The 17,500-nt window shown below is 29.4% G+C and overlaps 1 protein-coding gene across 1 annotated transcript in view; it reads left to right on the plus strand.

Moving 5' to 3' along the window:
- LOC137648494 (anoctamin-7-like) overlaps positions 1–17,500 on the plus strand; it is a 193,639-nt gene that overhangs the window by 158,177 nt on the left and 17,962 nt on the right. The window contains 4 exon segments of the mRNA XM_068381412.1: positions 11,592–11,760; positions 13,347–13,512; positions 15,481–15,738; positions 16,659–16,879. Of these exon segments, the coding sequence (XP_068237513.1) occupies positions 11,592–11,760; positions 13,347–13,512; positions 15,481–15,738; positions 16,659–16,879 (814 nt within the window).

Genomic DNA, 17,500 nt, shown 5'->3' on the forward strand with positions numbered 1-17,500 from the left:
CTTTATATATCTGCGTAATCAGGAAATATGAAGTCTTTTGCCTATAAATATTTTTGTCCTTATGTTTTGCTAAGAAAGGTATGTTTAACCATTGTTGATTATAAATAAATAGTAGTGATATACATGTTATTAGCGATAAATGTATTTAAATAACAATAAAGGAAATCCTTTCGTTAATATTTTCATAGTCAAAAGTATGAACTAATATTAAATGCAAATTACTGATAATACAAATTAAAGAGAGAGAAAAAAAGAATTTTAAATAGTTCATAATTTCGTTAACATTTTCATAGTTAAAATTTTGATCAAATATTAAATGCAAATTACTGAAAGAGAGAGAGAAAAAATCTAAAATATTTTATACTTTTGGTAATATTTTTATAGCAAAAAGTATGAAATAATATTAAATGCAAACAAATTAGAGACAGAAAAAGAGAAGAAAAAAATTAAAATATTACGTTAATATTTTCACTGTCAAAATTATGAACTAATATTAAATGCAAATTACTGATAATACAAATTAAAGGAATAGAAAAAAGAATATGAAATAGTTAATACTTTTGTTAATATTTTCATAGTGAAAAGTATGAACTAATATTAAATGCAAACTACTGAAAGAGACAAATTAGAGACAGAGAGAGAGAGAGAAGAAAAAAACTAAAATACTTCATACTTACGTTAATATTTTCACAGACAAAAGTATGAAGTAATATTAAATGCAAATTACTGATAATACAAATTAAAGAGAGAGAAAAATATTTAAAATAGTTAATACTTTCGTTAATATTTTCACAGTCAAAAGTATGAACTAATATTAAATGCAAATTACTGATAATGCAAATTAAAGAGAGAGAGAGAGAAAAAAAAGAATTTGAAATAGTTCATATTTTCGTTAATATTTTCACGGCCAAAAATATGAAATAATATTAAATGTAAACTACTACAAGAAACAAATCAGATACACAGAGAGAGAAGAAAGAATTTGAAATAGTTCATAATTTCGTTAATATTTTCACAACCAAAAATATGAACAAATATTAAAAGTTAATTACTGAAAGATACAAATGAGAGAGAGAGAGAGAGAGAGAGAGAGAGAGAGAGAGAGAGAGAGAGAGAGAGAGAGAGAGAGAGAGAGAGAAAGACAAAAAATTAAATAATTCATGAATATCCACACGAGTTTTCAATCAAAACCAATTAACTTTCAAACCATTATATATTTATTGAATTTATCTGCATCCAAGAACATGTCTGCCTTAGTCATGCACACCTTTTAGTAAAAAAAAAAAAGCTTTGTATTGAGAATGAACTAACCGCATGAACAAAGCATATGGATTTTTTTTTTTTTTTTTTTTTTTTTTTTTTTTTTTTTTTTTCGGTGGAGGGGTCCACTTCTTCCTGGTGGTGGTTTAGTTTGTTTTTGGTTTCTGTTAGTCAAACTTCAGTAAACAATGATAATTAGGAGTTTAGTTTAGTTTGTGTGTGTATCTAAATAGGGATTTATATATAACTTTTATATGTATATATATGTATATATGTACATATATATATGTATGTATGTATATATATATATATATATATATATATATACATATATATGTACATATATATATATATGTATATGTATACATATATATATATATATATATATATATATATATATATATATATATATATATATATATATGTACACACATACAGTATGTGTGCGTATGTATATATATATATATATATATATATATATATATATATATACACATATATATATGTGTGTGTGTGTATGTATATTTATATATATATAAATTTATATACAGTATGTGTGCGTGTATATATATATATATATATATATATATATATATATATATATATATATATATATATAAATATATGTATATATATATGTATATATATATATATATAAATATATATATATATATATATGTATATGTATATATATATATATATATATATATATATATATATATATATATATATATATATATATATATAGTCGTACATGCATATATAAAATTCCTTTTTATCATTATAGATATAAATCTACATTATAAAAAATAAAACACTTGACCTTTTGAAAATACGTAAGACAGCACTAAAACAAAAAATATTCCTGATGTTATTATTATTAACAGCCCCGAGAACTGTAGAAAAAGGAAGAAATATCCTTATAAAGAATGAAATAACTAACAAGTCTTTTTAAAGGCTTTTTTTTTTGTACGGGTGGTCACGTCCAACTCCCTGTTTATATCAGCTGAGTTTCTCGAACTTTCCCCGTGGGAGTCAAACAAGAGTTTTTGATGTAATTATAAAATGGGGCTAAGGAAGGGAAAAAGAAAGTTTTTTTGGCGTTACTTTCCTTTATAATTATGAGCGGCATTATTATTATTATTATTATTATTATTACTAATAATTGCTAAGCTACGACCCTAGTTGGAAAAGCAGGATGCTATGAGCCCAGGTGCTCCAACAGGGAAAATAGCCCAGTGAGGAAAGGAAATAAGGAAAAATCTAAATATTTAAGAAAAGTAACATTACAATAAATATTTCCTATATAAACTATAAAAAACTTTAACAAAACAAGAGAAAGAGAAACAAGATAGAATATTGTGCCCGAGTGTACCCTCAAGCAAGAGAGATACAGAGTTTTCCAGATTATTTATTTTGAAAATTTTTTAATGCTGATTAAAGCTATTTATATTAAAGTAATTTTTAGTCTCGTTTAATGTTTATATAAAATACATAAAGACAGTCTTTGATAGGAGGAATTTGAAAATTTGTTTTAGATTGGTCTAATCATTTGATTTTATAGTTTATTTCACTCTCCTAGTTTCCTTTCCTCACTGGGTCATTTTCCCCTATCGGAGCCCTTATGCTTATAACATCATGCTTTTCCTACTAGGGTTGTAGCTTTGGAAGTAATAATAATAATAATAATAATAATAATAATAATAATAATAATAATAATAATAATAATAATAATAATAATAATAGATTTCTTATCTTAATCGTTTTTATACCTGTTATTTCGAAAAAGTAAATAATTCTCCAGAACAGAGTGAAATTAACTTTGTGACGTAAGAGTTACATTGCGATATTTTCCCTTTTTTAATTAATTAATTAATTAATTATCTAAAATGATAGATCACAAAGACCTTTTTCATATGAGAAGACTATTGGCAAATTCAGGTCTGTCATCACCATCATTATTATTATTATTATTATTATTATTATTATTATTATTATTATTATTATTATTATTATTATTATTATTATTATTAATAGCCAAGGTACAACCTTACATAGGAAAAAATAGCCCAGTGAGTAAGGGAAATAGATAAACTAAAAGAGAACCAATGAATAGCTAATATAGAATATTTTAAGAACAGTAACAACGTTATAATAGATCTGTCATTTATATTATTATTATTATTATTATTATTATTATTATTATTATTATTATTATTATTATTACTTCCCAAGCTACATCCCATATTGGAAAAGCAGGATGCTATAAGCCCAGAGGCTCCAACAGGGAAATAGCCCAGTGAGGAAAGGAAACAAGGAAATATTAGAAGTAATCAACAATTGAAATTAAATATTTTATGAACAGTAACAACATTGAAATAAATACATAAATAAACTATAAAATCTTTAACAAATCAACAAGAAGAGAAACAAGACAGAACAGCCTGCCCGAGTGTACCCTCAAGCAAGGGAATTAATCCAAGACAGTGGAAGGCCATGGTACAGAGGCTATGGTACTACCGAAGACTAGAGAACAGTGGTTTGATTTTGGAGAGTCCTTCTCCTAGAAGAGCTGTTTACCATAGCTAAAGAGTCTCTTCTACCCTTACTAAGAGGAAAGTAGCCACTGAACAATTACAGTGCAGTAGTTAACCCCTTGAGAGAAGAATTGTTTGGTAATCTCAGTGTTGTGAGGACAGAGGAGAATATGTAAAGAATAGGCTACACTATTCGGTGTATATGTAGGCAAAGGAAAAATGAACCGTAACCAGAGAGAGGATCCAATGTAGTACTGTCTGGCCAGTCAAAGGACCCCATAACTCTCTAGCGGTAGTATCTTAACGGGTGGCTGGTGCCCTGACCAACCTACTACCTAAAAGAGAGAGAGTCTTATGTAGGGCTGTTCAACATATACGAACGAAACACATCTGTAGCTTGGCTATCAGTTTCAGGCAAAATTAGTTTCAGTTTCATGAAAAATTGCTTTGTTTCAGATAAAATTAGTTCCAGGGGAAATTAGTTTATGTTTCAGTTTCAGGCAAAATAATTTTCTGATTCAGTTTCAGGTCAAATTAGTTTCATTTTCAGGTAAAATTAGTTTCATTTTCAGGTAAAATTAGTTTCAGTTTCGGGTAAAATTAGTTTCAGTTTAGGTAATATTAGTTTCAATTTCAGGTCAAATTAGTTTCAGTTTCTGGTCAAATTAGTTTCAATTTCAGGTAAAATTAGTTTCAGTTTCAGGTAAAATTAATGTCAGTTCCGGTTTCAGATAAAATTAGTCTCAATTTCAAGTAAAATTAGTTTCTGTTCCAGTTTCAGGTAAAATTAGTTTCAGTTTCAGGTCAAATTAGTTTCAGTTTCAGGTAAAATTAGTTTAAGTTTAGGTCAAATTAGTTTCAGTTTAGGTCAAATTAGTTTCAGTTTTGGTAAAATTAGTGTCAGTTTCAGGTAAAACTGCCACCATTTTCAGGTAGAATTAGTTTCATTTTCAAATAAAATTATCTAAAAATTATAAGGAAAAAAAATTAATATAGATCAATAGCTCTCAAAGAACACCAAAAACTTCAATGATCAGCTGTAAATCATTATTTTCAAAATCGAGGCTAAATTCCATCACTGGGATTATTAAAAAAAAAAAAAAATCCCCTCCACCCCAAAAACTTAATAAATATAGATTAACACAACTCATATGCTTTGAGCGTTGTTGCATGTGGCGAAATAAATCGTTTGTAGTGGTTGTATAATAGATTAGCCGTGTTGCATAGATGGTGTAAGTTATTCTTAGTTGGATGTGTGTGTGTAAATATGCATGTTCTCTGCATTGGCCTGATTTCTCTTAAGAGGGAAAAAATGCATTATGTTTTTTTTTTTTTTGTGTATTCTTAGGTTTTGATAGGGGTTGTAATATATATATATATATATATATATATATATATATATATATATATATATATATATATATATATATATATAGTTATGTATATATATTTGTATATATATATATGTATATATACATTTACATAATTTACATATACATATGTATGCATATATATGAAATATATATATATATATATATATATATATATATATATACCCTGCATATATATGCATATATGTGTGTATATATATGTATAATATATATGTGTGTATATATATATATATGTGTATTTTATATATATATGAATATGTATATATATATATATGTATGTGTATATATATATATATATATATATATATATATATATTTATATATATTTATATATATACATATATATATATCCCAAATAAGGACTTTTACTAATAAGAATTTTAATAATATTTTTCAAATTGATTTTTTGGACATTACAGAGACGTCATTGTGAAATTGTTTCACTTGTGAAAGTCTTGTGACTGTTATAATTAATTTCTTAGTTTTACAATTCATAATGACCTTTTTTATAGTGAAATGTTAATGTATATGGATGTGTGATTTCATGCAACTGCATTCTACATTTGCAGACGAGAACATAAACATTAATGTCTGTTAACATACATGCGAGGAGATGTGTTTATACACTTAACACCCAAATGAACATATATATACATCCATTCATACTTATATACAGGTATACATACTACATAAAAACATGCATAATTGTACATACATATAAAAATGTATAATCGCACATACATATGTAAAAATAGACATTTGTACATACATATAAAATGTATAATCGTACATACATATATAAAAATGGATATTTGTACATACATATATAAAATGCATAATTGTACATACATATATAAAATGCATATTTGTACATACATATATAAAAATGCATATTTTTACATATATAAGAATGCATACTTGTACATATATAAGAATGCATATTTGTACACACACACATATATATATATATATATATATATATATATATATATATATATATATATATATATATATATATATATATATATATATATATATATATATATATATATATAATGCATATTTGTACATACATATATAAAAATGCATATTTGTACATGCATATATAAAATGCATATATACATACACATTCATGTATAAATTTAGACAATGACTTTTATCTTTTTTTAGAAATTTTAGGGAATATGAAACACAATGACCAACAAAGATTCAATGAAAAAACTACTTCAAGGACTAATAATAAAATTTAAGATTGACCTTTTAAAAGATTGAAAAAGATTAAAATATTAAATAAGCGAATAAAGCTCATCTAAGTTTTCCCTTCGAAACAAGATACTTCAATCTGGACTTTTTAAGAGCTCTTATTATGACGAGGTAGAATAAAAGTAATTAAACCTAAGATTTGAGTCATTAAATAATTGACTGATTTCATCTCTATTTCCATAAGTTTTTTTAAACTAAGAATATTGGATAATTAACATAATTTGGTCAGTTTCTGTTAGGAATGACAGGACCTATTATGAATATTAAAATATACGCCGACGAATATGATGTTATATATAATTCATACATTTTTATCATGTGTTAATCATTTTTTTTCGAAATTTCAAAAATTCTATTTTACAATTTTATATCTTATTTTCAAACAATGGAGGTAAAATATATCGAATTCGTTATATACAATTTATAATTTTTTATCATGTTAATATTTTTTTCGAAATTTCAAAATTTCAATTTTACAATTTTATATCTTATTTTCAAACAATGGAGGTAAAATATATCGAATTCGTTATATACAATTCATGCATTTTTATCATGTGTTAATCATTTTTTCGAAATTTCAATTTTACAATTTTACAATTTTATATCTTATTTTCAAATAATGGAGGTAGATGTATCGAATTCGTTTTATATAATTTATACATTTTTATCTTGTGTTCATTTTTTTTTTTTTTTAATTTCAAAATATAAATTTTACAATTTTATCTCTCATTTTCAAATAATGGAGGTAAAATATATAGACCTCACTTGTTTTAAGTTTTCTTTTATTATATACCTTACATTCGAACAAGGTATTTCCCAGGACCGAGATATAAACAAAACAAAAAATGTTTTAGTTTACAGTCAGACATATGACGAAGCACGTGTTATTTCTAAGCATGTTTATACCAACTATACTCAATTTTTTTTAATGAGGCGCATTTGTAATTTTTTTTAATGAGGCGCATTTGTAATTTTTTTAATGAGGCGCATTTGTACCGACTCGCAGCGGTGCCCTTTTAGCTCGGGAAAAGTTTCCTGCCATCTGATTGGTTAGAATTATCTTGTCCAACCAATCAGCGATCAGGAAACTTTTCCGAGCTAATAGGGCACCCCTGCGAATCGGTTTAAATCTGCCTCACTAAAAAGAATTGACTATATATATTCGGTTATTGTTAAGAATTTTTTATGTATTTTCTTTTAAAGAAACGGTTAAAAGACCTCAGTCAATCTTGCTTGTTTTATCATAGCTTCCTTTGAGGTCTGGAAATGTTATGAAAAAAAAAAATTGAGTATTTTGATTTTTTTTTTTTTTTTCTTTTTTTTGGTAAGGCAGCTCAATATTTGCGGTTGAAAAAGAGTTTTTATCTTTTTTATTGAAATTATTTTTAAATATTTTTTATACTTGAATTGCTCTTGTAAATAATTTATTTTATTTAATTTTTTAAAAATCATTCTACTTCATTATTACAATTTTTGATAGCTTTTGTAAAGAATTAATATATATTTCTTAAATTATTATATTTCATTACTGCAATTTTTGATAACTTTTGTGAGGAATTGATTTTTTTTTTTTAATTATTCTACTTCATTACTACAATTATTAATGGATTTTGTAAAGAATTAAATATTTTTTTTTTATTATTCTACTTCATTACTACAATTTTTAATAGCTTTGTAAAGAATTTTTTTTTAAAATTATTCTACGTCACTACAATTTTTAATAGCTTTTGTGAAGAATTAATTCATTTTCTTTTAATTATTTTGCTTCATTACTACAACTTTTAATGGCTTTTGTAGAGAATTAATTCATTTTTTTTTATTATTCTACTTCATTACTACAATATTGAATTAGCCTCCGTTTCTCTTCACATGTCTTGAGAATTCCTTTATTTTCCTTTCATTATTTTCATGAAATTTCCGAAAACTGCTTATGGAAAAGCAACTGTCACATTTCATGAGTGTGCTTGATAAAAATATATTATGATTCGTTCTTTTAAATGTATTAAGCACTTTTCTATAAAAGCATTTTATTTTTTTCGAAAGGTCTTGTACGCAAGAATAATAATTACTGAGTATTATTGACGCATGCGTACCTATTATTATTTTTATTATTATTATTATTATTATTATTTTTATTATTATTACTGGCTAAGCTCCAACCCTAGTTGAAAAAGCAGGATGCTATAAGCACAAGGATTCCAATAGGGAAAATAGTCCAGTGAAAAAAGGAAATAAGGAAATAAACGATATAAGAAGTAATGAAAATGGAAATAAAATATTTTAAAAACATTAACAGCATTAAAACAGATATTTGATTTATAAACTATAAAATGACTTATGCAAACTATAAAAACTTTAAAAAACATGAGGAAGAGAAATAAGGTGGAATAGTGTGCCCTAATGCACCTAACATTGAAGGAAGAGTCTCTAAACTATAAGAAAAATAATTATCATAAATAACTTTAAATATCAACCCTTAGAGAACAGTACAGTATAATATATAACAGGAACAAACATAATTAGATACATAATATACTACATCTATTTGTAAATACATATTTATGACTACCCATACTAGCCCTATATGTAATCAAATAGAATAATCCTTACAATAAAAACATTAAATGTCAACTCTGTAGAACAGTACAGTATGATATACAGTATAACAGGAACAAACAGAATTAGATATATAATATACTCCACCCATTTCTGAATACAGTCATGAATACCCATGATACCAGTGTAATGTCCTATATGTAATCAAATAGAATAATCCTTAAAAAAAAAAAAAAAAAAAAAAAAAAAAAAAAAAAAAAAAAAAAAAACATTAAATGTCAACTCTTATAGAACATCGCAGTATAATATATAACAGGAACAAACATAATTAGATACATAATACACAACATCCATTTGTAAATACACATTTATGAGTACCCATAATAGCCGTGTAATATCCTATATGTAGTTAAAAAGAATAATCCTTAAAAAAAAACATTAAAATGTCAACTCTTAGAGAACATTTCGGTATAATATATAACAACAACAAACAGAATTAGATACATAATACACAACATCCATTTGTAAATACACAATTATGAATACTCATGATACCAGTGTAATGTCCTGTGTAGTTAAAAAGAATAATCCTTAAAGAAAAAAAAAAAACATTAAAATGTCAACTGATAGAGAACATTTCAGTATAATATATAACAACAACAAACAGAATTAGATACAGAATACACAACATCCATTTGTAAATACACATTTATGAGTACCCATAATAGCAGTGTAATATCCTATGTGTAGTTGAAAATAGATCTCCCCAGTTTATTTTCCCTGTTAACAAATAGTATCGAATAGCCCTTAATGGTACGTGCCACATATCTGCATAATACGAAACAGAAATTCATTAATTAGTATTTAAAATGTGAAAACATGCGAACATTTGCCTTGAAGTTCTCGAGAAGTTCATGCGAAGTCTGAAACAATTTTATAAATTGAAGTTTTGTCCAGTTTACAGAAGGGTCTCGACTTACGAACTTAATGAGTTCCAAGAAGCTGTTTGTAACTCGAATTTTTTTACATTTTGGCTTACGATTTTCAACTGCAAAAGTCAACAGATAGTCGTATTTCATATTGCAAGTGTCGTCTTGCTTAATACATTACATTATGTAATATTGCTTTGTTACAATATTTCATTATGAAATTGACTGTAAGTCGATTTTTGTTGCATTTTAGCCTACGATTTTTCAACCGCAAAAATCAACAGATAGTCGTATTTCATATTGCAAATGACGTCTTGCCTACAACATGAATTAGATGAAATTGCATCATTACATTTAATTATAAAATTGATACAATATCAGAGTTATGATTCAGTTGGATGTTTATATAATGAAAGAATGTTTAGTTGATCAATGTCCGTTTATAATGAGACTTTTGGAGGTAACATTTTACCGAATTTATAAATAGACTGAATAAATAATTCAGTTCCCCATAAAGACTTGATCTTTCAGTTTACTTATATATTTTTTTTTTTATAATTTTTTGTATATAATGAAAGACATTTTAGACAAACAATCGCCGTTTTAGCGAGACTTTTGGAGGTAGCTTTTTACCGATTATATAAATAGACATTAAAAAAAAGTTAGTGTAAAAAAAAAAAAAAAAAAAAAAAAAAAACATCTTTCAGGTTTTTTTTTTCTTTTATAATGAAAGACTTTTTAGATGAACAATGTCCATATATAATGAGACGTTTGTATGTAAAATTTTACCGAATTTATAAATAAACTGAATAAAAAATTTAGTGGCCCAAAATGAAAGACTTTTTAGATGAACACTATCCGTTTTTAACGAGACTTTTAGATGTAGAATTTGACCGATTATATAAATACACTCAATAAAAATATTAGTCCTCCAAAAAAACTATCTTTGACTTTAATGATTACATATATTCTTATAACTGACATAACTTCAAGTGATCTGCATTTTAAAACTGACATCTAACTCTTAACAAGTCTTACAAGACCTTTGACTACTGTATAATTCATAAAATACTAATATTTTTTATCTGGTACAATGACAGTAATGAAACTAATACTGACATGAAAACTTCAATGATGAGAAGGCAAGAATTGGCGAAGTTTCAAAATTAATGCAAGCAGAATTTTCGCAATGTTTCTAGAAGGCATACAAGCATTAGAATATGCAAGAATTATAAAGAATGTGCAAGCATTAGACTTTGCAAGTATTAAAAAAAATGCGTTCGGAAGCATTAGATTTTGCAATGATTTTAAAAAAGTAAGCTTGTAAGCATCATAATTTACAATGATTAACTTTGCAATTATTAAAAGAATGATTTGACTGCAAGGATTCAAAAAAAAAAAAAATGACTCGCAATGATTAACAAAAAGCGTCCAAGCATTAGATTTTTCAATGATTAAAAAGATAAGCTGGTAAGCATCATGATTTACAATGATTAACTTCTCAATTATTAAAAGAACAAGTTGACTGCAAGGATTCCAAAAAATTAGCTCGCAATAATTAACAAAAAAGCGTATAAGCATTAGATTATCCAAGGGACTCTTCAGAAACTACTGCCTCTGTTTTCCAACCTAACCTTCGCATGTGCTGGGCGCAGGTTTCTAGGCAGTGACAACCCGGAGACCTACTTCACCACCACCCAGAGATCGAGGATCGTCCACGAGATTCTGTCGACGGCCGCCTTCGGCAAGAGGAAGAAGGGCGAACTGGGCATCGAGAGACTGGTGGACGAGGGTATCTACAGCGCCGCCTTTCCCCTACATGATGTGAGTGGTCTGTGACAAGGGTTGCCAGGTTGGCCTTTTTAGGCAAAAAAACTCCAAATTTGGCCATTTTTGGGCAAAAAAACCTCCAAATTTGGCCTTTTCTGGGTAAAAAAAAAACTCCAAATTTGGCCTTTTCCGGGTCAAAAAAACTCCTAATTTGGTCTTTTCCGGACAAAAAAACTCCAAATTTGGTCTTTTCCGGGTCAAAAAACCTCCAAATTTGGCCTATTTTGGGCCAAAAAACCCCAAATTTGGCCTTTTCCGGCCCAAAAAAATTCAAATTTGGCTTTTTCCGGCCCAAAAAACCTCCAAATTTGCCATTTTTCGCGCTAGATACCTAAAATTGACCTTTTTTAAATTGTTTAGCTTTAAATGCTTTATTTTCGGCCTTTTTCCTACTATTAGGTTGGCCTTTTAAAGCTGCAATTGATCAGACGTTGGGCTTTTCTCAATTGGGAAACTTGGCAACCCTGTCTTTGAATGGTTTTCCTGAAGCTGAGTGGTTTTATTTCTGTCATAATGATTTTTTTTTTCAGGTCAATCATATAATCATATTTTATTTCTTCCAAATTATTTTTTTTTTCTGTTAAGTCATTAACCTTCTTGTATTTATGTTTATATTCATAAATGTATCTTTTTCAATGATGAGGACTCACATATATAAATAAATAAATAAATAAATATATATATATATATATATATATATATATATATATATATATATATATATATATATATATATATATATATATATACACACACACACACAAACATATATATTTATACGTACTTTTTTTTTTTAAATGGAGAGCTGCTCTAAATTATATGTCTGCATATTTATCTTTATCTCTCAACGTTCATATATTTATATGGATATTAATTGATAAGTTTTTATTTTCATTCGTATACCTATTTATAAGCTCTCCGTGTGTCTTATATACTTATTTCTAAAGTAGCTATTTAATTATCCTTCCAAATGTCTACTTTTTATATTAGATCTTATATTTATCTATCGATCTATCTATTTATATAATATTGTCTGTTCTAGCTTTCACTCTATATTGTTAAGTCTCATATATGCATTTATATTTCTGTTTATATATGAAATCTCACCTTCTCTCTTCTTTTTCTTTCCAACTGTTATCCTAAAATTAAGGGGTCGGTTGCCTGATGCGCCCTCTCCAATGCTTTCTATCAAAGGCACTCTCTTCCACCAAACCTCTTCTCTCCATATCATCCTTCTTCACCTTATCTCGTCAGATTCAATGCCTTCCTCCCTCTCTCTCTCTCTCTCTCTCTCTCTCTCTCTCTCTCTCTCTCTCTCTCTCTCTCTCTCTCTCTCTCTCTCTCTCTCTCTCTCTCTCATTCTCAATACGTGCCCGCACCATCTCAGTCGTGACCTTACTAGCTCTGTAATCTTCACCTCTATTATACCCCAAAATATTATATCACACCATTCATCAAAATTCCATATACTTCTCCGTTATTTCTTAATGTATTTTTATTAATAGTTCTTAAGGTGTATGTCTCTCACTCCGTTTCCTCGCGTCTTTCTTCTCTTCGTTAATTATTATCCCCTTTCTTAGGGTCCCTACGAGATTCCAAAAGGCCTGAGGGACCAGACGCAGTTGAATCCCCGCCAGATCTTGTACCATTACTGGGCCAGGTGGGGGAAGTGGTACAAGTACCAACCTCTGGACCACATCCGGGAATATTTCGGGGAGAAGATTGGCATCTACTTCGCTTGGCTAGGTAATGATACTTACCTGTTAGCTGTTACCTGTTACCTGTTACCTGATAGTAACAGAGGAGATAGACAAGTTACTAACTCCAGACATAGGGAGGTTACGTATTGCCCCTGAGCTTAGATGAAGGCTTTTGCAACCCTCTTAATAAAGAGCAAGTGTCTGCTCTCCCCGTCCCGGGAGTAAAGGGGGAGATGGAGTAGTCATACCCTGGTGAGAGGCGGATGCGGTATGTGCATATCTATCTAAATTTTTAACTCATTTTTGACGGGTCGTATACACTATAGTCAATTCTTTTTAGTGAGGCAGATTTGCACCGACTCGCAGGGGTACCCTTATAGCTCGGAAAACTTTCCTGATCGCTGATTGGTTGGGCAAGATGATTTTAACCAATCAGATAGCAGGAAACTTTCCAGAGCTTGAAGGTCACCGCTGCGGGTCGGTGCAAATGCGACTCATTAAAAAAAAAATGAGTATAGTAGCTAGCTGTGTACACTAGTATCTCTCTCTCTCTCTCTCTCTCTCTCTCTCTCTCTCTCTCTCTCCTCTCTCCTCTCTCTCTCTCTCTCTCATACGCAGAGTTGCCTACGAAAAATGTATGAAGACTTTATGTTTCATATCAGTAAGATAGGATTTGCTTGATTAGTTGTGCTGTCATAAAATTATTATATTCATCTATATTGTAGTTATCATTGTTGTTTTAATTAAAATAATACTAACCAGGCTAGTAAAAGAAAAAATATTTCAAAACAAGATGTTTTAGTTATTTCTGTTATTAAAATTCCAGTATATTGTTTCTAAAGACTCTATTAGTTCATACCAGCTAATCTAGATCAAGCCCACCACAATGTTTGATCATTGAATTCTGAATTAATAATAATGAGTATTACTTCGAATACTTTTCCATTATTTTTTTCTTCTGAAGACTTTCTGTTTCGTTTAGAATTTCCATAATAGGACTAATTTTTCTCGTTTTTAGTTGACAGAAAAAGATAACTCATTTGATAATGTATATTGTTCTGTCTTTAGCAGTATGAAAAGTGTCTCCATGAAAAAGTTTATCTTTTGGATGATCATCCAAACCGAAAGATAATTTACGTAGGAGGTAATCTATACAAAATGTAAAATGTAACAAGAGATAGGACGTGATATTCAAAAAAAAAAAAAAGTGAGATGCAAAAGGTAAAGTCCTCCATATAGTTCCATTTCGAATATGATATAACTTAATAACTTATATTTAAGATATGTTATGAAGATATGTCTGTATAAGAGGGTACACTCGGGCACACTATTATACCTTATTTCTCTTCCTCTTGTTTTGTGAAAGTTTTGATAGTTTATATAGGAACTATTAATTTTAATGTTGTTACTGTTCTTAAAATAATTTTATTTTCCCTTGTTTCCTTTCCTCACTGGGCTATTTTCCCCGTTGGAGCCCCTGGGCTTATAGCCCCCTGCTTTTCCAACTAGGGTAGTAGCTGGGTTAGAGTTCTCTTGCTTGAGGGTACACTCGGGCACACTATTCTATCTCGTTTCTTTTCCTTTTTTTTTTTTTTTTAGAAAGTTTTCATAATTTATATAGGAAATATTTATTTAAATGCCATTGTTCTTAAGATATATTATTTTTCCTTGTTTCCTTTCCTCACTGGGCTATTTTCCCTGTTGGGGCCCCTGGGTTTATAGCTTCCTGGTTTTCCAACTATACTCTTTTTTTTTTTAATGAGGAGCATTTGCGCTGACTCGCAGCGGTGCCCGTTTAGCTCGGAAAAGTTTCCTGCTATTTGATTGGTTAGAATTATCTTGGCCAACCAATCAGCGATCAGGAAACTTTTCCGAGCTAAAAGGGCACCCCTGCGAGTCGGTGTAAATCTGCCTCGCTAAAAAGAATTGACAGGTTGTAGCTTAGCAAGCCTTATTATAATAAGGCTTGTAGAAAGCATAAGTTCCTATTATTTACCGCCTTCTCCCTTTCCAGGCTTGTACACCGGCTGGTTGCTTCCAGCAGCCGTGGTGGGCCTCCTAGTGTTCCTCTACGGGGTCATGACCATCAACTTGAACACTCCTGCCAACGAAATCTGCGACACGAAGAACCAGTTCAAAATGTGCCCTCTTTGCAATGTCAAATTCGGTTGCAAGACCTGGGACCTGCAAGATATCTGCGTCTATGCCAGGATATCTTATCTCTTTGACCATCCGGGCACTGTTTTCTACGCCATCTTTGTTTCATTTTGGGGTAAGTCATTTTTTAAATGATTATTTACTTTTACGTTTCTTTATAATACTTCTAAATCGTGGTTTTTTCCAGCTCGGTATCTCATATCCGAGAAGACACACCATATACTGAGTATATTTTTGAATGTTTTTATAAAGGTAATGATATTGTAGTCAACATCATCTCCTCCTACGCCTATTGACGCAAAGGGCTTCGGTTAGATTCCGCCAGTCGTCTCTATCTTGAGCTTTTAAATCAATACGTCTCCATTTATCATCTCCTACTTCACGCTTCATAGCCCTCAGCCATGTAGGCCTGGGTCTTCTAACTCTTCTAGTGCCTTGTAGAGCCCAGCTGAACGTTTGGTGAACTAATCTCTCTTGGGGAGTGCGAAGAGCATGTCCAAACCATCTCCATCTGCCCCTCAATGTGATCTCATATTGTAGTAGTAAAGTATTTTCCCTAATATTATATTAAAATCTTAAAGATTTCTCAATTTTCTGGAGTATGCTCCCTTTCTTTCACATTGATTAATATTAAGTTCCCTTCGATATTATATGATTGATTATATTAAAGTACTGTATAATTCCATATCCGTTTTCTGAGTGGGAATACCTTAACGTGGTAAATGGGCTTGCGTATCACCATGATCAGCAAAGCTGTACTAGTCAGGACCACTCTTACTAGATTGGTTTGCTGTGAGCGATTAGACGAAAATCTCCCGACTTCACCAAACCGCAGTGGCCAGAATGGTGATGAAAACTGGGCAAACCTCAGACATGATATGTCTGAGGCCTTTGTCCTGTAGTGGACTACTGTAGAAACGGCTGTATTTGCTGTTATTGTTATATATCTCCTTTTTGCTGTTGTTGTTGATGTTGTTGTTGTTGTATATACACTGGAACCATCATTATATATATTCTCTGGTCCCCTCTTCTTAGCCGTATCCTTCCTGGAGTACTGGAAGCGGAAGAGCGCCTCGCTGGCCCACCACTGGGACTGCACCGATTTCCAGGAAGAAGAAGAAAGGCCCCGTCCAGAGTTCGCTGCCAAGGCGCCCTGCGAGGAGCGCAACCCCATCACGGGCGTGAGGGAGCCCACCTTCCCGAAGAGGATCCGGACGAAGAGAATTATGGCTGGCGTTGGTCTTATCTTCATTATGGTGAGTGCTTCCTGATGCTGTTATTTTTTTTTTTTTTCACCTTTGTCTGTCTCTTTGTGTTACTAGCCTAACTCAAAAAAGTTTCGGATGAATTTTGATGGAAATTTCAGGATGTTATTATTATTATTATTATTATTATTATTATTATTATTACTTGCTAACTTCCAACTTGGGATGTAGCTTAGCTATTGTTTATTTATTATTTATTATTATTATTATTATTATTGTTATTATTATTGTTGTTATTGTTATTTATTATTAATATTATTATTATCATCATCATCATCATCATAATCATCATCATCATCATCATTATTATTACTTGCTAAGTTACAACGGGGGTTTTTGCTTAGCTATTATTCATTATTATTGTTATCATCATCATCATCATTATTATTATTATTATTATTATTATTATTATTATTATTACTTACCAACTTACAACTAGGGATGTAGCTTAGCTATTTATTTATTGTTATTATTTATTATTATTATTATTATTATTATTATTATTATTATTATTATTATTATTATTACTACATACTTTGCCCTGAACACTAAGATAAAATGCTTTCTTCTTATCGGAATGGCTTAACAAACAAGGGGTGCTTGATGGTGAAA

Source organism: Palaemon carinicauda, chromosome 10 (assembly GCF_036898095.1).
Source record: "Palaemon carinicauda isolate YSFRI2023 chromosome 10, ASM3689809v2, whole genome shotgun sequence".
Taxonomy (NCBI): Eukaryota; Metazoa; Arthropoda; class Malacostraca; order Decapoda; family Palaemonidae; genus Palaemon; species Palaemon carinicauda.